A 22,987-nucleotide genomic window follows, 5' to 3' on the forward strand; every position below is an offset into this window, starting at 1 on the left:
TGTGTGGCTTGTGCTATCAGGTTCTAACTTCTAATGCGTGCAGATATTATCCTTCTTTTCTTTTTTACAAAAAATTGGGAATTAACAATACACATGTGAGTAGAAGTCTCACATGGAGAAAAATGTAAAATTTGAGAATTTTGTTTTTTGAGGAAAATAAAACTTGAGAAATTAATATAACACAATTAGGCTTAACACTATAGGAATTTAGCTTTTTGGTTAAACGGTGTGTTTATCTATGCATTTGAAATAGAAGATCTTGGTGTCCTCTTTTTTAAACTTCCTGAAATATCCTATAATTTTTTAAAGCAAAATTAAAGAAAACCATATGATGAAGGCTAAAGTTGTAAAAGAAATTTTTTTTTTTTTTGGAGTTCCTAAAAAGCATTATATCTTAGTGTTTTAGGAATTGGAAGCTTCATTAGCAGTGCTATTATATATATCGTGCAAGCAATCAGCTCAGGCTGTGGTGAGAAATGGCTTGGTAACAATCTCAATCACGCACACCTTGATTACTTCTATTGGATGCTAGCAGGGTTGAGTTCCTTGAATCTGTGTGTTTACATTGGGATTTCTAAGCGTTTTGTGTACAAAAAGGTTTGAAGGGGATGATATTTACTTTCATCAAAGTATTACAAAATTTCAGATCCGCTAATGTGTGGCTTGTGCTATCGGGTTCTAACTTCTAATGCGTGCAGATATTATCCTTCTTTTCTTTTTCCAAAAAATTGGGAATTAACAATACACATGTGAGTAGAAGTCTCACATGGAGAAAAATGTAAAATTTGAGAATTTTTTTTTTGAGGAAAATAAAACTTGAGAAATTAATATAACACAATTAGGCTTTGAAAGTTCAATAAGGGTATAAAACACTTTTGAACATTTAGACCCCAAATAACAAAAATACCAATTCAAGCTTTATATCAAACAATTTATGTGCGCAATATGATAACAAGCTTATAACTGAATTGATAGAACAATCTAAGCCAAATATAAACACATTCACAACAGTAAATATAAGGCAAAGGTAAAGGGAAAGAAGATGCAAACACACGGACAACACACGATATGTTATCGAAGAGGAAACTGAAGTCCTCGGCATAAAACCTCTCCGCCGCCCTCCAAGCGGTCAAATAATCCACTAAAGAATGTAGTGGGGATACATGAACAGCAGAAGACCCTCCAAGCCTAATCTACCCAAGTACCTAAGCTCTCCAATCTTCTTGCTCCAACGAGGTTACGCCGAACCTATTTCTTCTCTAGCTTCCCGGATTCCGCTACTTGACCATAGCATCAACCAATGTATATTGGTTCCTTTCCAAACTGCTTCCTAAAGCACCAAATAGACCTTCTCACAGACGTGGGTGTGGTGAGACAATGGTTTGGTAAATGACCTCTCAAGGGTATGACAATGGAGAGGAAGAGAGTAGAGGAATTTGTAGAGTCTCTTTAGATGAAGATTGGGGATGAATCAATCTTGTATTTCTCTAGGGTTTTCTCTCACAAAATTCTCTCTGGAAGCTCTCTCAATATGATGGGTATAAGGGTGTATATATAGTAGGGTGAGAAGGGAATGCAAAACGTCAGTTTTTGCCAAACAGGGCAAGTTGGCGACTTGATCTCGCGGCTTGGCCAAGTCGCGAAATCAAGTCGNTTCCAATGCTTCTCAGTAGTACCAAAATTTCACTTAACACTCTGAAAGGGTGTGATAAGTGTTTGGCTATCAACTTCTCAATGTTATAGAAATGGAGAGGTAGGAGTTGAGAAAATTTCACAAGCAAATGTGTAGAGGATTGTGGGTATAATAATCTCTAACTCTCAAGGTGTTTGCAAGGATTTTCTCTTAGAAGCACTTCTCAACATTTGTGGGTAATATGAGGTATATATAGTGTAGGCACAGAAAGTGTGTATTAGAATGGACAGTCTGGCAGAACAGAATGTCTTCAGGTGTCTCGGGAAGTCTTACCTGCGAAATACTCGCGAAACACACTGTCTCCATCCTGTCCTGACTCTTCGCAATCCAACATGTGCAAGTCACATGAGTCATTTAGCGGGATGCTTAGTCTTTAATTGCTTGAGTCTTCACACACACTCTCTCTCTATCACACAACCTTACAATCAAATCCCACAACAAATACAGGGTACAAAAGATTGAATAAAATTACAATCAAATTTGGCACAAAATGTAAGCCAACAAAACAATAATTGTAAATAACAACTTTACAATAAATAAAAGGAAGAATTGCATTCCTCATTATTTATTTTAGTCCCTTTAATATATGTTGGTTTGATACTTTGATTTAGTCCCAACAAAAATAGGGTGCTCCAGCATCTCATTAGTAAGGTACACTAGAAAATCCTCCTCCCCCCCCCCCCCCCCCTTTTTGGAGCCCAAATATGAACTTTTAATTTGAGAAACCAAAATCAATCTTGTGCCAAATTTCAGGATGAAAACTATAATTTTTATTTTATTTTATTTTTTTTTTTCATAACTATAACTCCATACAAATTCTTATTAAAAATGTTCAAATTCTTAAATTCAAAATCATGTATAAAAAAAAGAAACAAAACCTTTGAGCATGCACAAAGCATGTGTGAGGACATGAGCGTTAAATTATTTAATGCTTCAACTAACAAGTGATATTAAAGTTGATTTGATGTGTGGTAAGGTGACACTGTCATTTTCTTGATTGGAGTAGGAATGGGGTGACAAGAGGTCACTCCGAATTTTAGCTAGAAAGCAAAAACAAACATATATATTTTATCTAGCCACATTTAACCTACACCTATTTCATATTTTTTTTTTTTTTTTTTTCCTTATCTAGAGTTGAATACCTCGTTCAAGAATTATTTTTATCCAATCTGCAATAATCAATAAAAAAAGGTAAATCCCTTATGATACGATAAATCCTGATATGATAGATATAAGTCAATTATTGAAAGAGTAATCTATTTTCTAGTCTTGTATATATATATATTTTTTATTGTTTTCCTTTCTACAAAAATGTGATTTAATCTTTCTTCCCAAACTTTTGTCTCATATCTTTAACTTCTTTTTGACCAACAAATCATACTTCACAAATTTCCTCACCAAAAATCATCAATCACAAAAGGGGGTTCTTTTAGCAAAAAAAAAAAACAAAAACAAACAAAAACAAAAGGGGTTTCTTTAGTGTGTGTGAGAGAGAGAGAGAGAGAGAGAGAGATGTTGGAGTAAAAAAAGGTTTTGGTAAGCAGTAAGCTATAGAGCTAGTGTGACTTTTTGAAAATTTGGCTAATGGAAGGGTTGTTATTTGGGTGGGTTAACTAAATTTTGATTTGAAAAGGCCATTTACATAACCTAATAACCAAATGCGAATACGCTCTATGAGTCAAAGGTATTTGACTTGCCAGAGGATGAGGAAAGTAACTGGTCGACAGAGTCTATGCAAGAGATGTTGCTATCAAGAAAAGCAAAGAAACAAAAAATCAAATGAAAGAAACATTTTATTGAGGATATCGAAATTAATTCAAAGTGTTCTTTTGTGTGTAGGACGCGGAAAAGTTGTGGTGCCCACCAAAAATTCTATCCCATAGTCAAGGGTGACCCACTTGGATTTGGTTGAGTAGTCACATGCATACATAATCAAAATCCACTTCACAGCTTTTCATTTTGATCCACTTCATAGCTCATCATATGAATTCCTCACTTTCTTTTGTTATCTGCTATCTTTTCGTCCATTAATAGCAGTAAAAAGGAGTAAAATAACAAGCACATATATATATATATATATATGGCCATGAAATTTTAAATACCCTTTGTTATTTTACATATCAAAAAGAAAAATCTTCAAGCACTTCAATCTTCAAATCTTCAATCCTTTAAAGACAAGACAAGCTGCGGATAAGGACCATAAAATGCTTTTTGAAATGATGTTCTAGCCATCTACCATTTTTCTGGCTATACTGCATGGCTAGAATGACTACAAAGTTACACACATAAATGATTAGAGGCACATCCCTAGAGATCACTTACATATAGTAACACACCAATAACACACCAATATGCCAAATTCTATGGTGGAGAGCTTTTGAAGCATGAATATATAGTACTGTGACAACGTCAAGAGTGGCTGATGATCATTTCTATCTTCAAGAAATTGTCACTTGGCTAATTGGCTTTGACAAGACAAAGTTTCCATAATGCTTTCTTTTAAGTTTTATCTTCATCCATTGTGTTCATGACTAGCATTTTGTCAATGCCCTTGCATGTGAGCACGATTTGATATATATATATATATATATATATATTCTAGAAGTAGAAGATATTGTTATGAAGTGACAGAGTTTGAAATAACATCATAATAAGATGTTTCTAAAAAATGATATATGGAGACCCCTCTACCCAAAACTTTCTTACTACAGTGTCAATATCCTTTGCATTCCCATCACAAAAAAATTCTGTTCATTTTGGGCCAGTGTATGGGTGGCACTGCTGGCTTCTTTGTGGGCAAAGCTATAAGAACAGGAACTTTCTAAGAAAGCTTCTAGAACCAATTTCGACAAAGTTTAGATATCTTTCGGCAAAGCTTGGATATCTTCTTATTTGCAAACGTTTAATTATGTTCAATTGTAAGTGTATGGGTGTATTTAAGGTCTAAAGATGTTGTTCATTGTGTGGTTTCGAAGATTTTGATAAAGTGAAAAGATAAGATTGGTCAACCAAAACTAGTGCTTGGACATAAAATTTCGGTAGAAACTCGCGTAATGTTCGGTCGAGCGAATCCTTATCATGAAACATTTGAGATTGGTTTCCATGACTGTTTTCTAGCTACTCAACCCTAAAACCGTACAACTATTTAATTAGAAATTTTGCCCTACATATCGAGGAAGATGAACACACAAGATAGAGAAAAATCTAGAGAGATCGCTTTGTTTTGTTTTGTTTTTTTTGTTTTTTTGTCTTTCACTCTGTCTCATTGAATATCTTTGAGAAGTTTATTAGTCCAAACACATGGATCACCATAATTGTGCTAGACTTGATGTTGAAACCACATACAGCAACAAATATTAAAGGATTAATATACAGAACAACTTTTTCATATGTTATTAATAACTAGTTAGAGACCTACATGATGCGTAAGAATTTATGATTACTTTAAAATTGTGGTACAATGTATAATATGTTCTCTCTAAAAATAAAAAAAATTTTAAAATTATTTTTCATCTATCCATCTTTACATATATATCATTTTAATAATTTAGGTGTGTTTGATTGAAATTATTTCTTTTTGAGGTGGTCAATATTTTTCTAAATTATATTATGGTACTTTTTTTTTTCTTCTTATAACTAAATTCTTTAAGTTTTTTACTTCAAAAAAAAAAATTCTTTAAATTTCAAATATATTATTCAAATTTCTTATTTCTTAAATAAGATATCATGATAATCAAAACTCATCACAAAATTACATTTGATTTTACTCAAATAGTTGAGAAACACATTCAAATACATAGCAAGATTGTTAATATAAATTCTAATTTTCACTTTCAAAATAACTAAGTATTATATCAAACAAAAATCAAACGAAAGTTATGAGAGGGAGAGAGAAGGCTTGTGATGGAGAACTCAAAAACACACATAAATTTGTATATTAACCCAAAATAGTGTTATAAAAAAAATATAATCATTCATCAATCTAAAGTTAAGTTGCAAGAAAGAATAAATAATCAAGAAAGAGAATAATCACCCTTTTTGGGAGAGACTTGAATTGGATAAATTTATAGAAAATAAGATGATAAGAAGAATGGTTAAAATAAAAGAAATAGTCACACCAAATTATCTAAATCATGTTATGTAATTGAATAATATTATATTCTTATATTCTATTTTTATAATGCAATATGATAGCATTTAGCAATCAAAAAAAGGAAAAAAAAAAAAAAAAACAACAACAGCAACAACTTGAAAACACAAAACCAGAAAGTTTGGAGTGTGAAATTCAATTCAATCCTATTTATTTTTTGTAGGGGTATGCATCAACCTAAAGTAGAGTTTTAAAGAACACACAAATTCATCAACCTAAAGTAAAGATATAAAACATAAAAAAATCCACACAAAAAAGAAAAACATATATGTGTGTGTGTGTGTGTGAGAGAGAGAGAGAGAGAGAGAGAGAGAGAGAGAGAGAGGGAGAATAATAGTAGAGTTCTAAAGAATACGAAAATTCATCAATATAAAGTAAAGAAACAAAATTTTTTTTTTTTAAAAAAAAACTACCAAAAAAAGAAAGAAAGAAAAAAATGAGAAAGAAAGAGAGTAATAACCTTTTTATGTGATAAAATATGTATAGAGTAAAAGAGATTAGCAAATTTATAGTAAGAGAATGGGGATAAGACTAGTCAAAATAAAAAGAAGATGAATGGATAAAGGAAGAGTGATATTAATGTTAATAGTAATGGGGAGATGAAAATGTAAAAGGGAAGGGAAAAAGTTGAAGAAAATGTAATTGTAAACTACAAAATTAATAAATAAATAAAAAGATTCAAACAAATAAAAGAGAAATGATTGAAAATATGTAGATATATGGCCGCTGACGTAGCTCAATCGAAGCATAACAACAATAAATACTAGACTTCAGTTTTTAGATATATATAGATAGGGGTTCTTAGAAGTTTCTTATTCATTCGCTATATTGATTTTTAAGCCTTGGAGTGACAATTAGTAACTTTGAGGATCATGCACTTAGGATGACTACGTGTACAGAAAGTCATGTGAGTATCGTTTGTATCACAACAACCTTCGATAATAGACTTGTTGAGTTAGACTTTGCTTAGGAATGTTTTTACTTTTTACTGTTTTGGCTTTTCAGTTTTCACTCTTTGAACAAATACTGTCTCTATGTGAGTTTGTTTGTTCATTACTTTTTTGAATGTGTTTATCCATGTTTATTTTTGTGCTTAAATATTGATTAATTAACTATCAAATGACTAATTGAAAAATCCATTAAAATTGGTAGCAAAGTCGTTATAGGGGTCTAAACATAACTCTCATTATTTAACCATTGTAACCCAAAATATTTCTCCTAGTGTCCCCTTCAAAGCACACCTCCTAAATGCCTATCTCAATGGCACAGTCAGCACTTCGAAAATTGAGGCAATTGCGTAAAGCCTCCAAAATCCGAATAAAAAGAAGCCTAATAATTTTGTTTCTATAGTACAATAATACATTTATGTTAGCACTTAAAATTAAATATATCACACAATTAATGTCTAGCTAAAAATTGAAGTGATCTATATACATTTTTCTCTCTCCCACATAAGTGTTTCATTGTCTTAAAAAAAAGTCTTTCCACTTTTTCGCCAAACATCTCTTCTCTCTCTTGCTCTCTCAAAATATAACTCTTGCAACTAGTCACCAATCACCATCAAACCACACATACTTTTTCTCTTTCTAAAAGCATTTTTTAATAATCAATCACCATCTTAACCTTAAACTTATTCTCATGAATAATTACCTTTAGGATAAATATGTATATATTATTTTTTATATAGCACTTTGGGGGACTTCAATATAATTGAGTAGTTATAACTTTAACCAAAAAATTTAAGCCAATAGATTTAGGTTCGATTATATCATTTGAACTACTCATTTTTATCATTATTATTTAATATGAAATTTAACCATTTAACTAATCACATCACTCATGTTCGTCAAAGAAATTTCCAAACCAGACTAAAAGTATGTTCCTCCTGCTCCTTTGGCCTATTCTACTCCCTGATCAAAATATCTGGATCCATTTAGAGACTTATGAGTGTAGTCTCAATGTGAAAAAAATATTGGGAAAACAACTCCCTCAGGAAACAACTCCCTCAGGAAACCATAACAAAGAGGTCATTGAGAGAGAGAGAGAGGTGTCTACAAATACATTAGAAACAGATTTACGGTTAGTGAATGGTATAAGAACTTTTTGAGGGACCTATAGAAAATTAAAACAAAAACAAAAACAAAAAAAAGTTCAAAGATTTCCTAAAGTAAAGGTCCGCATTCGTAATTTTCAAGAAAGACTATTAAATAAAGCTGAATAATATAATCGTACTTTAGATTCTAACATTCATTTTTTAAAAACATATATTTAAAATACCATTAACCTCAGTGGTATTATTTGGTGTTTGCAATGGGTTGACTTGTGTTCAAAAGTATAAATTTTGATAAAAAATTTAGTTGTAGCCTAATTCCACATGGTATCTTTTTATTGGATGTAAATTTTTATAAATTCACTATTAAATTACTTATTTTATTTATTTTTATATCTTCTATACTTGCAAAATTTTTAAAAGATCAGACATTAATAACTGTATTAGTGGTTCTTTTTTTTTTTTTTTTTTTTTTGAGATATAATTTTTTTTTAGAGAGTTTCAACTTATGGTATCTACTCCTGATGATAGCTCTTTATCATCAGACCAAGACACCAATCAGTTTTTGGTATAAGCGGGGATTGGATCCCAGATTTCTTATACAACTATTAGAGACTTTACCAGTTGAATCCACCACTGAAATTATTTTTTGTCCACTAATAACAGCCTACCACTTATGAATATTTATTGTGAAAATATTGTAAACAGTTTTCACAAATACACTTTCATGTTCTAGACCCTTTAAGTACATGACATTTACATTTAAGTACAACTTACCATTTATGTACATGACATTTACATTTAAGTACACGACATTTACACTTTAATGTTTTAAGTTACAAGACACCTATTATGGTAAGATCTCAATCTCTCTTTTTCTATCCATTTTTATTTGAATAATGTTAGAGATATAAACTACTTTACAATTTTTTTATTTTTATAAATTACTGAAGTGGTGAGTTTATTGGTAAATAAAAAAAATGATATTAATGATAAACCTAAATAAAAAATAACAAGAAGTTGGTCACATCAACATTTTATTAAAATTATGTAAAATAATTTGTATATGTAGCATTAGTCTTTTTATTTTTCAGAAACTGGCATGCATTGGGACAATGAATATCAATGTGGTCATTGACTCCAAGAGCATTAGAAAATTACTTAAAAGACCTATGTAAATGCTCTAGAAGAGGGTGAATTTCATGCATATAAAAAAGGATCCCAATTGCCTAAAGAGCACCATCAAACTTTTTCTTATATCAAATTCCAATCCTTTAAACCAACCTTGAATTGATAACTCTTGTTAGAACTAGTCATGACTCATAATAGCCATAAAGATACCAAGAAGCAGGTCTCTGCACAACAAAAGCCATCAAGGGGAGGTTGGAACGCAGCCATATTCATCATTTGTAAGACTACCTCTTGATCTCTGATCAGCTTCATCTTTATCTTTGATCAAACTCCATTAATTTTCACTTTCTCTTTTGCTTGCAGTCGTTGAACTAGCAGAGAGATTTGCGTTCTATGGATTGGGTGCAAACCTCATCACATACCTCACAAATGTTCTCAACCAGCCTATATCCACAGCGGCTAAGAATGTCAATACTTGGGCTGGCGTATCCTATCTCTTCCCTTTGTTTGGAGCCTTTGTTGCCGATTCCTTCTTGGGTCGGTTCAAAACAATCCTTTTGGCTTCTGTCATTTATTTTATGGTAAGTTATATGCGAGTCAAAAGTATTCAAATATTAACTGTGAAATAAACTATTTTCATTTCAATTGAAACAGAGAGGATCTATTTTGAATTTTCCCGGAAATCAAAACTTATGAAAAAAAATTACACATTAACAACTTATGATTTTGTAGTTTAACCCTTCACACACACATGCACGCGCGCACACATATGTATGCATGTTAATTCAACAAAAAACCTTGTGTACGTATACATATCTTTAAAATTTTTTTCATTTAATACATTTAGAAATTACCCTAGTTAGATTTGATTATGTGTTTATGCTTCTAAATCTTGTATTTATGGCTTTTTACATGATGATAGGGAATGGTTTTGTTAACACTGTCGGTCTCAGTAATTCCCTTGGATTATCGTAAAGCGATATTCTTTGTAGCGCTTTACATATTATCAATCGGGGAAGGTGGGCACAAGCCATGTGTGCAAACCTTTGCAGCAGACCAATTTGATGAGGACTCACTTGAGGACAAGAAGGTCAAAAGCTCATTTTTTAACTGGTGGTTCTTGGGAATAGTGGCAGGATCATCCGCTGCCATTTTGACAGTAATATATGTGGAGGTAAAAATTTGTGAAAAATGCTATATATGATTATTAACGAATGCCTTAATTAAAGCATTCGTTAGCATTTCTCTTTATTAAAAAAATTTACAAAATTATGTTGCAATGAATGTTATTACTTTCACTTTAACAAAATAAAAAAATTAGAGAAAATGATAAAATTAATACAAATTTTACTTTATAAGAAAAATATAGTTATTTGGTAAATTTATGAAAAAATTCTAATAAAAGTGGTAATATTAACTGATGTAACTTTGTTCGGAATTTTTTATGAATCAAACTCAAAAATTTTGGATAATTATTTAAATGTTTTCTTTTTATTATGAAAATTTGTAAATGTATTGATTGCTCTTTATGGTAAAGAAGAAAGTGAGTAGTATCTAAACTTTTGGACTATCTACTCAATGGCAAAAAGGTGAATCTCACATAGAATGAGTCATGAGTCATGACATGATGTATATTAGATTTTTGTGAGGGGGGTTATCATCATGGTTTTAAAAACTAGACCGGGGGCGAAATTGAATTTACTTCCTGTTTCCAGTTTTTGACCGGTTTTAAATATCTTTACGGGACCAAACTTATGATGAATATTAGATGATCCTATAATTTACGCTAAGCACACAATTTTTCAAATTTACTCACATGAAAAGTCTAGGATTTATTAAAATAATGGTTAAATAAATAAAATTTTCTTTTTCTAATAATTTGAACCTTTAGGATAAATGAGAAAATTTTAAGGTAATTGATAATTTATCAAAATTTAACTCTTTCTATTTTTCATTTTCTTAATATATAGCCATATATGTAACTTACAAATTTGCTACATCTTTTTTTTTTTTTTTTTAATTCCTCAATTGGCTACACTTGCAAAATTTTCTAATCATATATTATGCTTTCAGGATACTATTGGCTGGGCTGCAGGAATTGGGATGTTGGCAATAGCATTGGCAGTGTCACTAACAATGTTCTTGATAGGAATCAAGAGGTACCGTAAGCAAGGTCCCCTCGGGAGCCCATTAACTACAGTGGCACAGGTACTTGTGGCGGCCGCGAGGAAGTGGCGCGTGGCTGAATGCGGCAGTTATAATGTTTATCACGCAGATGTGCTCCATGCAGTGGGTCAACCTAAGACTCGGACTTTGACCCATACAAATCAGCTGAGGTTTGTGTGTCTGTCAATTCCAATATGTGCACTCATGTAATGCTCTGTAATGATACATATCCAAGACTAAAAAATGACAAAGCCTATCAAGATTGAATCTAGCAACTTTTAGTGGTCACAATCTGATAGGATATTTAACAAGTATTTAGTTTCTATGTTACCCCTATATTTTTTTTATCTCTATCATCAACAATATTTTATATATGTTAGACCAGAGAAAACATCTGTACCTATATTTTATTATCCAGTTACTTGGAAAGTCACTCAAAACACCATGGTACTATTGACAAACTTATTCCCACGCCCGTTGATCCCTGGCTTGGCTTGAAGTCTTGAACTTGCCATGATTAACATTCAATTAGGAAAGTTGATTGTTAATAATTGTTTGGCCCATTCATGATAGACTCGTAACAATTATCTATTTTTTTTTTTTTTTTTGTGTGTGTGAAATAGTTTAAGGTTTTAATTGTGTTAAATTTTTATTGGCTCAATATTTGGGGCCTTTCTGAAGATGGTAAAAGAATGCAAAAGCCTTATATTTTATTTCTTTTTAAAAACTCAATTCATTGTACAATTTTGGGCCTTTTGCTTATTTAACTGGGGTCTTAAAACCTTTAAAAAATAATTGGAACAGTGTGGGCTTAAGGCCTAGGCCTTGAATTAACTATGAGGAAGTCTAGACTCACATGTAAAGGAGAGTTTATAAATAATTATTGATAAAATGATTAAATGCACATATAGTATTGCTTATTTTGGTACTTTATTTAGAATTGATGGTTCATGTTTTGCTTTCTAATTTTCTTTAAGAGAGGATTTGTCTTATAAGCAAGTTACAAATTGCAGATGTTTGGACAAAGCAATGATTATTGACAACCTCGATGCCATGAGAACAATCCGAGATCCTTGGAGGCTATGCTCTTTAAATCAAGTGGAAGAAGTGAAGCTTGTTCTACGCCTTTTCCCCATATGGTTGAGTTGCTTAATGTTCCCCATAATCATGTCCCAAATCAATACCTACTTTACAAAGCAAGGTAGTACAATGCACCGAGCCATTACACCCCATTTTACCATTCCCCCAGCTTCACTTCAAGCCCTTGTTGGCTTCACAATCCTATTCAATATTCCCCTCTATGACCGAGTTTTTGTCCACATTACTAGAAAATTCACAGGACACCCATCTGGCATAACTGTGCTACAGAGGATAGGCATTGGTCTATTTCTCTCAATATTTGTCATGGTTGTGTCTGCTCTAGTAGAGGCTAAAAGGATCAATATTGCAAAAGAGTATAACCTGTTGGACCACCCTAAGGCAATAGTACCAATGAAAGTGTGGTGGCTACTACCGCAATATATAATTGCTGGTTTGGCTGATATATTCACATTTGTTGGGCTCCAAGAACTGTTTTATGCTCAAATGCCAGAGGCAATGAGAAGCTTAGGAGCAGCACTATACCTTAGTGTTACAGGAGTTGGAAATTTCATCAGCAGTGCAATTATTTCTATGGTTCAAGCAATCAGTTCAAGGAATGGTGAAGAATGGCTTGGTGACAATATCAATCGTGCGCATCTGGATTACTTCTATTGGGTGCTGGCTGGGTTAAGTTCTTTGAATTTTTGTGTTTATGTATGGATTGCTAAGTGTTTTGTGTACAAAAAAGTTGAAGAAGATGATGTTCCAGGAGAAAAGGAGTTGGGAGCCATCAACGAGTACGTGGATGGGGAGATAATATGAGAGTACCTCATGGCCATGTAGGGCATAACGTGTATCTTTGGTTGTTGATGTTGGATATCCAATTCCAAACCAACTACTATCACTTTAAAATGCATGTTTTATGTTAATGTAGTAATAGGTTTATGTTAATCTCGTTTGTCAAAAATGAAAAGAGGTTTATGTTTTAATCTCTCCCCATCTTTAATGCTTTCTAGTTCCCATTGATAGTTAACTTTTTTATTTTGGGTGTTTCAAAGTATGAATAATAAAAAAAAGCAACGAACAAAATATTAATACTTTTTAGAGAAAATTACCATTTTGATGCCTAACAAATTTTTTTTTTTGAGAAAATGATACCTAACATTTTAAATGTGTTAATTAGTCATTATATTTGTTACCATGTTAAAATAATCTCTACATAATAGATTCTCAAAAAAGAAAAAAAAAAAGAAAAAAGTGAGCTCATACTAACTCATTTATCCGTTGACGAACCAATATTGAAGGGTCTAGACAAGGATGAGAAGTCATTGCTCTGACTTAATTAAGTGAGGTGATTCATAACTTGACCCTAGCACCACTTAGCACACTAGTAGCGTAAGTAGTAGGAAGTAATTGTACTTAACTCAAATTAGTGTCAAATCATCATTTAAAAGTTTAAACTTAGGATCTATCCCATACTATGACAATAACTATAAGGCCACAATTCGGGATAGTATAGAAAAGAAATCTACTATGAGAATACTTTTTTTTTTTAATAGAAAAAAATATTTTTTATTGAAGCGCATGTATAAATTCATATATATTGATTGTGTGTGCTTTTGTGAATGTACTTGTTTATGATATGGTCTTATTTATAAAAATGCTCAAATTTTTAACAAAATATCAAATACACTTTAACTTGTTATATATATACGTACTTTTTGAAAAAAAAAAAAAAAAATCATGAACCATCATGTTTTAAGTTACATGACACTAAATTATGGTAAGTTGTCAGGGTATCTTTTATTTTATCAAAAAAAAAAAAATTCCCCTTTTTTGTGATTTAGAAACTACCATTCTTTAAAAAACAAACAAAATTATATCCAAAAATATAAACCATGCATTGGGCCAATGCATGTATGTTCAATGACCAATATCCCATAGCTAGGGGTGTCCAACCATACCCGGTACCTAACTAACCCGCCCAAACCCGACCGACCTGGCCCGAAAATCGGCTGACCCGACGCCGGTGACAATCGTTAGCGGGTCTCCGTCCCCAAAACTCGATACCGGCGGGTTGGATGATGGATTTGAGCACAAAAATCCGATCCCCAACCGAACCGACCATATTTACACCGAAAAAGTAGCTATTCTCCACCGATGGGTGTGCTTCGCAGGCATTTTGGTCCAATTAGTCAAGATTTGGGCTTATCTCTGCAAGATCCACCGAGATCTCGTCGAGATCTCTTTGAGATCCGGCAAGATCTCGGCAGATTCAGCCCAATCTTGACCAAAATCTGGCATAGTTTCGAAAATCTGGCATTATTTCGAAAGTTTCAACTCTGACCGAGAATTGATCGGTATTCGATGAGTTTCGACCACTCGAACCGACTCTCTTCACCAGTCGGAGGCAGGTCCAAAAATTAGAGATTCGAATTGATCGGGTCGGTTTCGGGTTGGGCACTAACCCGACTCGGACCGACTCGTGGACAAGCCTACCCATAGCATCAAAAAATTTACAGCACTAGTTGACCCAGCTTAAAGGACCAAAATAAATGTCCTAGAAATGAGTGAGTTTCATACTCATAAAAGGACCCAATTGCTCATAGAGCACCAAAAACATTTTTTTTTTTATATATCACTAGTTGCTAACCAGTGCGACACACGGAAAAGCTACTAAAAATGAGATCAACTCAATATATATATATATATATATATTGGATTCAAAACAAGTTACAAATTGTCAAGCTTTACAATTAGAATCATTTGCAAATTAGACTACAAAATTGGGTAAAAGAATTATTTGCATGTTACGAATTGTCCAGCTTTTTATTGGTAGCAAAATCACTTGCATGTTCACATTTGGTCTTAATAGATCAAGTGCAAATCCTTCATCTTGATATTCCAGTATTAGGATCGATGATATGTTTTTCATAGGTAAGAATTAAGATAAATAACAATTACACATCCACATAACTCCACAAAAAAAAAAAAAAAAATCATTCATTGAAGAACCTCAAAAATGTAAATAAATAAAATATCAAATACACTTTAACTTGTTATATATACGTACTTTTTGAAAAAAAAAAAAAAAAAATCATGAACCATCATGTTTTAAGTTACATGATACTAAATTATGGTAAGTTGTCAGGGTATCTTTTATTTTATCCAAAAAAAAAAAAAAAAAAATTCCCCATTTTTGTTATTTAGAAACTACCAGTCTTTAAAAAACAAACAAAATTATATCCAAAAAAATAAACCATGCATTGGGCCAATGCATGTATGTTCAATGACCAATATCCCATAGCTAGGGGTGTCCAACCAGACCCGGTACCTAACTAACCCGCCCAACCCGACCGACCCGGCCCGAAAACCGGCTGAACCGACGCTGGTGATAGTCAGTAGCGGGTCTCCGTCCCCAAAACTCGATACCGGCGGGTAGGATGATGGATTTGAGCACAAAAATCCGATCCCTAACCGAACCGACCGTATTTACACCGAAAAAGTAGCTGTTCTCCACCGATGGGTGTGCTTCGCCGGCGTTTTGGTCCGAAAAAGTAGCTGTTCTCCACCGAGATCTCGTTGAGATCGGGCGAGATCTCGTCGAGATCTGTCAAGATCTCTTTGAGATCTGGCAAGATCTCGGCAGATTCGGCCCAATCTTGACCAAAATCTGGCATAGTTTCGAAAATCTGGCATTATTTCGAAAGTTTCAACTCTGACCGAGAACTGATCGGTATTCGATGAGTTTCGACCACCCGAACCGACTCTCTTCACCGGTCGGAGGCAGGTCCAGAAATTAGAGATCCGAATTGATCGGGTCAGTTTCGGGTTGGGCACAAACCCGACCCGGATCGACTCGTGGACAAGCCTACCCATAGCATCAAAAAATTTACTGCACTAGTTGACCCAGCTTAAAGGACCAAAATAAATGTCCTAGAAATGAGTGAGTTTCATACTCTTAAAAGGACCCAATTGCCCATAGAGCACCAAAAACATTTTTTTTTTTTTATATATCACTAGTTGCTAACCAGTGCGACACACGGAAAAGCTACTAAAAATGAGATCAACTCAATATATATATATATATATATATATTGGATTCAAAACAAGTTACAAATTGTCAAGCTTTACAATTAGAATCATTTGCAAATTAGACTACAAAATTGGGTAAAAGAATTATTTGCATGTTACGAATTGTCGAGCTTTTTATTGGAAGCAAAATCACTTGCATGTTCAAATTTGGTCTTAATAGATCAAGTGCAAATCCTTCATCTTGATATTCCAGTATTAGGATTGATGATATGTTTTTCATAGGTAAGAATTAAGATAAATAACAATTACACATCCACATAACTCCAAAAAAAAAAAATCATTTATTGAAGAACCTCAAAAATGTAAATTTTGCCAAACAAAACATCACATATAATTTAAAACTAATCCTTTTTCCTTTTTTTCATAGCTAAGCCTTTTTCCTTTTTTTCAGAAAAATTTTCCTTTACCCTCCTTAGTTTGACTACAAAAGTTAAAAATTATAATTTAAAACTAAAAAGTCAAAATTTACTTCTTTATAGTATTTCACACAGAGTAGATACAAAACCAAGCTTTTAATTTATGCTAAGCACACAATTTCTAAAATTTACTCACATGAAAAGTCTAGGATTTATTAAAATAATAGTTAAATAAATAAATTCTTCTTTTTATAACAATTTGAACTTTTAGGATAAATGAGAAATTTTTAAGGTAAGTGATAATTTATCAAAATTGAACTCATTCTATTTTTCATTTTCTTAATATATAGCCATATATGTAACTTACAACTTTGCTACATCATTTATTTATTTTATTTTTTTTCAATTCCTCAATTGGCTACACTTGCAAAATTTTCTAGTCATATATTATGCTTTCAGGATACTATTGGCTGGGCTGCAGGAATTGGGATGTTGGCAATAGCATTGTCAGTGTCACTAACAATGTTCTTGATAGGAATCAAGAGGTACCGTAAGCAAGGTCCCCTCGGGAGCCCATTAACTACAGTGGCAAAGGTACTCGTGGCGGCCGCGAGGAAGTGGCGCGTGGCTGAATGCGGCTGTTATAATGTTTATCATGCAGATGTGCTCCATGCAGTGGGTCAACCTAAGACTCGGGACTTTGACCCATACAAATCAGCTGAGGTTTGTGTCTGTGAATCAGGGGCGGCGCCAAAGCAAATTCAGGGGGTTGAAGTGAACCCCCTGATTCAAAATAAAAAGTTATATATATAATTTTTTTTTTAGCTTAGTATTTTAATTTATTTTTTTAAAATAATTTTTTTGCACACTCTGACTTAAATTTTACACGTCTTTATTACAAGTATTTTTGACTTTAAAAATNCTTGACCCATCATAGCTCTCTTATTTGTGGCATCCGGAACTTGTGTGGTAAGGGGAAGGAATTGACGGGTCCGGTGAATGGAGAGTCAGTCCGGTTCACCAGGTCGTCCAGATCGCTGGACACCCGTCCCTTTAGGGCGTTCATCATGACTTTCATCTGTTCTTTCATCACCCTGCATCTCTGCGAACATAGGCGGGGTCGTCGCATCCGTGAGGGATGGGAGGCTCTATTTTTTGTCGTTCTGGCCTGCTTGGGGCGTTACTCCCTTCAGGCCCTTCTCGTTCTCTTTGCATGGCGCTGGTACCTTCCTGATCCTCCCTCTGGTTGTGGGGTGCTGTGTTTCTTTGACGCAGCTGTTCTTCTAGGTCATGATTTTGTTTGGTGAGACGCTCCACGGCCGTAGTGAGGGTCTGAACCTGTCTTTCGAGTGCGGTTGTGGGTAGTCCCTCTCCTTGGATGTCGTTAGTTGTTGCCATCGAGCAAGTGAGCACCATGCAACTCTTCTGTCTCAGGGATGAAGCAACATCTGACTGCTTTCTTCTTACGAACTTCCCACAGACGGCGCCAACTGATGAATCTGAGAAATTCACCAATGAGTCGCACAATGCCCTTTTCGCTTATATGTTAACCTGCACAAAGCAAAGGAGAAAACCTATCAAAGGGCGCCGGTGTGGTGCCAGCCAAATACCCTCCAAAGGTCAAGTCAAAAAGTATTCTCACAACTCTAGAGTGCTAGAGAGGGTAAAATAATGCGTACCTTGGTTTGTGAGAGTATTGAGGCTTTTATAGTAGTAGAGAGTTGACATCTCTTTCTTGGTGTGGAAGTCTTTTCTTTATAGGACTCTTCTTGTAGAATCCTAAACGTGATGGACAGATCTCCTCATTATAGGGAAGATCTTTACCAAATATATAAGATTTCTGGAGTCCAACTAGCGCAAGGACTCTGTTTAGGGCCTTATAAGAGTGGGCCCAGATATCCCCACTAAGGGGTCCAACAGGCCCATGGCAAACCAGCCCACCTTCCTTCGCTCCGTCCGTATCCGGTCCGTCCACACGAGATCCGTCCACTGGAGGCCCGTGCAAATGACGGGCTCGCCCATCCTGACGTCCGCGGACAATATTCGGCCCGTTCAATCACAAAAGGCATCCTAGCATGTATTTTCTCCCTTTCATTCATGAACAGTGATTTTAGGCATAAGAACAATGCCAAACGAGTGAACAGTAACTTTTTTTATTATTTTATTATTTTTTTCAGTTTTCAACAAAATAAGTAATATCAAAACGATAATATGCTTTTGCTTTGTTTGGTTTGTGCGTTCGCATTTCAACTTTTTTTTTTTTTAACCAGTGCCTACTGCATTGTTTATGGGACATGAACAATGCAAATATGCATGTGAACAATAATTTTAAAAGTGATAATAACCAAAAAATGATTTTTTATTATTTTGAGTTTTCTATAAAATAAGCAGTATTTAAACTTATCCTGAGCTCTGATAGAGAGACTGCATTTCTGATTGGCCATGAGGCCCATGACATGTAGTCAAGTATCATACTCAAAAAGTTTTTTTTTTTTTTTTTTTTTTTTCAAAAACAAAAAAAGAGGAAGAAGAAGAAAAGACCACCCATATCCCTCCTCCTCTCCATTGTTTGCCAAGTTTTGCAAGTACTTTCACCCCCCAAAAAAAAAGTTTTTCAAGTACAAGTTCTGCTTTTGTTAAACTTAACTAGAATACAATTTGTCTAAAGAAAAAAAAAAAAAAACTGGAATACAATTAAAAGAGATTACATCAAATGAATCTTTGAGCACCTAATGTCAAAAGTGGCTTGATATACATTGGTTTAAGAGAAAAATTTTAAATGGGATATTTTTTTTATATTTAAAATGTATTATAAAAGTTTTATATTTAGGTTTCCTAATATCTACTTTTCAAATGATAACATGATTAATCTATGTTATGAATAGAGTTGCTGAATGGTTGAATTCGAGGTCAACCAATCCCCCAAGAACAGAGAAGAGAATTGATTATAGAAATAGAGAGGAAATTAGAGAGAAAGTTGAGAATAGAATTGAAGAATTGGAATTAAGAATCGAGTCTCCCAAGCTCTTCTCTTCCTAGCCTTTTAATACACTCTCCAAGCCTTGCTCTCTAACTGCCTAACGGCCAATCCAGCTGTCAACCAGCTGCCACTACTCTAACAAACTAACCGTATTTAACTAACTCTCATTTGGTACAATCACTAGTGCCAGCTCAGCATATATGCCAACTAAGCAATTACAGTCAACACTACCTGATGCACCTCCTGCTACCCAGCTCATCAGCTACTCCTGCGTGCCTCGTTAGCATCTCACAAGCACTCCTCATGCAGCATCACATACAGTAACATACACATAGCTACCAACACCACACACCATCCCTTATTAACATACTCATACTAACATGAATACACATTCTAACAATTTCCTCCCCTTCAAAACACCTTGCCCACAAGGTGAGGGAATTTCTGTTGCAACCCAAAAAGACTCTCCCAAGTAGCATCATCCTTGCTTTCATCTTGCCACTGCACTAGCACCTGAGTGATAAGTCTACTCCTCAGCTGATGTGACCTGGTTGCTAAAACAGCCACTGGTTCAGGAGTAGGAACCTGATCCACAGTCACAGTAGGTAAAGCAGGCCTAGGACCCACCAGAGCACCCAATTTAGCTTTGAGATTGGAGACATGGAACACAGGATGGATTTGAGAACCTTCAGGCAAATCAAGCTTATAGGAAACCTCTCCCACTTTCTGCACAACCTGGTAGGGTCCATAAAACGAGGGGCTAGCTTGCTAAACTTCTTGGACTGAAATGAGGACTGCTTGTAAGGTTGCAGTCTAAGATACACACAATCTCCCACAGCAAAGGACCTATCCACCCTCTTCTTATTAGCAAACCACTTCATTCTTTCTTGTGCAGCCACCAAATTGTGCTTGAGTAATGAAAACAGTTGCTGCCTATCCTGCAGAATTGAATCAACAGCTGCAACCGTTGTAGTTCCTGGAACATAATCTACAAACTTAGGAGGAGGATATCCATATAGAGCTTCAAATGGAGTCAGCTTAAGAGAAGAATGAAAGTTAGTGTTGAACCAAAACTCTGCCAAGGGAAGCCAATCCACCCAAGCTTGAGGTTTGTCAGCAGCAAAAGCTCTCAAATAATGTTCCAAACTTTTGTTCACAACTTCAGTTTGGCCATCAGTTTGAGGGTGGTAAGAAGAGGACATAGCTAAACTAATACCTTGCAATTTCATTAATTCAGACTAGAATTTAGAGGTGAGTACTGGGTCCCTGTCACTTACAATGGTGGAAGGTAGTCCATGTAACTTAAAAATGAATTGCATGAACAACTGAGCCACCTTAGCAGCAGTGTAAGGATGAGCCAATGGAATGAAGTGAACATATTTGGTGAATCTGTCCACAACCACAAATACCACTGACTTCTGCTGAGATTTAGGCAGCCCTTCTATGAAATCCATACTAATGTCAAGCCAAGGTCTATCTGGAATGACCAAGGGCTGTAACAACCCAGCAGGGAAACGGGTCTCACTCTTCAACCTCTGACATACATTGCATTCCCTAACCAAAGTCTTCAAGTCCTTTCCCATTCCAGACCAATAGAAGTCCTTTTTAAGTCTATGGAAAGACTTTAAATATCCAGAATGACCTCCTAAAGGACTATCATGTACTTGCTGCAAGACAAGAGTCTTCAAAGACTGGTTTGAACTTCCCAAGTATAGTCTACCCTTATAAAACAACAAATCATTACAAAGGGTGAATCCCACTGGAACATTCTGCCCTGATTTAATGGCCTGAATTGTTGGCTGAATGACAGGATCAGTGACATAACTAGCTTTGAGATCATCAAGCCAACTAGGAGTAGGAAAGGAGATGATGCATAGAGTACCAACTCCACTGCAATCAGCATCAACATTCTCATTAGATTCTCTTCTGGAAAGGGCATCAGCAACTAAGTTTTCTTTACCATGCTTATACTCCACTATAAAGGCATAACCAAGTAATTTGGTGATTCACTTTTGCTGAGCAGGGGTACCAATCTTTTGTTCCATCAAGTATTTCAAACTTTGATGGTCTGTTTTTATTACAAAAGGACTTCCAAGAAGGTAAGGCCTCCACTTCTTCACAGCTACCACTAAAGCTAACAATTCCTTTTCATAAGTGGAAAGAGTAAGTGCTTTGCCCTTCAAAGCTTGACTATGGAAAGCAATGGGCCTTTGGTTCTGCATCAAGACAGCACCCACTCCTAACCCAGAGGCATCACATTCCACAACAAATGGTTTGCTGAAGTCAGGTAAGGCTAGCACAGGTGGACTGGACATAGCATCTTTGAGCAATTGGAATGCATGTGAAGCTGCAGGAGTCCATGTGAATGAATCTTTCCTTAATAAGGCAGTCAAAGGGGCTGCAATTAAACCATACCCTTTTACAAACTTCCTATAGTAGCCAGTCAAACCCAAAAACCCTCTCAAAGCCTTTACATCATGAGGAATAGGCCACTGTTGCATAGCAGCAGTTTTCCTTGGATCAGTTTTCACCCCTTCACCAGAAATTAAATGTCCCAAATACTCTACCTCCTTACAAGCAAACACACACTTTGATTGTTTGGCATACAATTGATGATGCAGCAGGGTTTCCAGCACCAATTTAAGATGACCAACATGAGCAGCCAAATCCTTACTATACACAAGTATGTCATCAAAAAATACCAAGACAAATTTCCTTAAGTAAGGTTTGAAAACTGAATTCATAAGTGACTGAAATGTTGAGGGTGCATTGGTTAACCCAAATGGCATTACTAAGAACTCATAGTGACCCTCATGAGTCCTAAAGGCAGTCTTTGGAATGTCTTCCTCCTTCATCCTAATTTGGTGGTATCCGGATCTTAAATCCAACTTAGAAAACACAGTGGCACCAAAGAGTTCATCTAACAATTCATCAATGACAGGAATGGGATACTTATCTTTAATGGTCTTTTGATTCAAGGCTCTGTAATCAATACACATCCTCCAAGAGCCATCAGCCTTCCTCACTAGAAGAACAGGTGAAGCAAATGGACTGCTACTATTTCTAATAAACCCCACAGACAACAACTCTTTAACAATGTTCTCAATTTCATTTTTTTGATAATAGGGATACCTGTAAGGCCTCTGAGATACAGCTTGAGCTCCCTCCTTCAATGTGATAGGATGTTCATGATCTCTTAAGGGAGGTAGACCTTCAGGAGTAGCAAAAACAGCTTTGTAATCCATTAACACAGCAGCAATAGCTCCAGGAATTGGTAACTGTCTTT

At 34.8% G+C, this 22,987-nt stretch overlaps 1 protein-coding gene across 1 annotated transcript; it reads left to right on the forward strand.

The window, feature by feature from the left end:
* Nucleotides 1–9,109: 9,109 nt before the first annotated feature.
* LOC111984340 (protein NRT1/ PTR FAMILY 5.4-like) lies at nucleotides 9,110–13,259 on the forward strand. Its single transcript, XM_065759692.1, has 5 exons — nucleotides 9,110–9,302; nucleotides 9,388–9,605; nucleotides 9,947–10,198; nucleotides 11,098–11,360; nucleotides 12,204–13,259. The coding sequence occupies exons 1-5, from the start codon at nucleotides 9,209–9,211 to the stop codon at nucleotides 13,090–13,092; spliced, it is 1,716 nt and encodes a 571-aa protein (XP_065615764.1). The 5' UTR covers nucleotides 9,110–9,208; the 3' UTR covers nucleotides 13,093–13,259.
* Nucleotides 13,260–22,987: the final 9,728 nt, after the last annotated feature.

The sequence above is a fragment of the Quercus suber genome, unplaced genomic scaffold (assembly GCF_002906115.3).
Source record: "Quercus suber isolate HL8 unplaced genomic scaffold, Cork oak 2.0 scaffold_338, whole genome shotgun sequence".
Lineage (NCBI taxonomy): Eukaryota > Viridiplantae > Streptophyta > Magnoliopsida > Fagales > Fagaceae > Quercus > Quercus suber.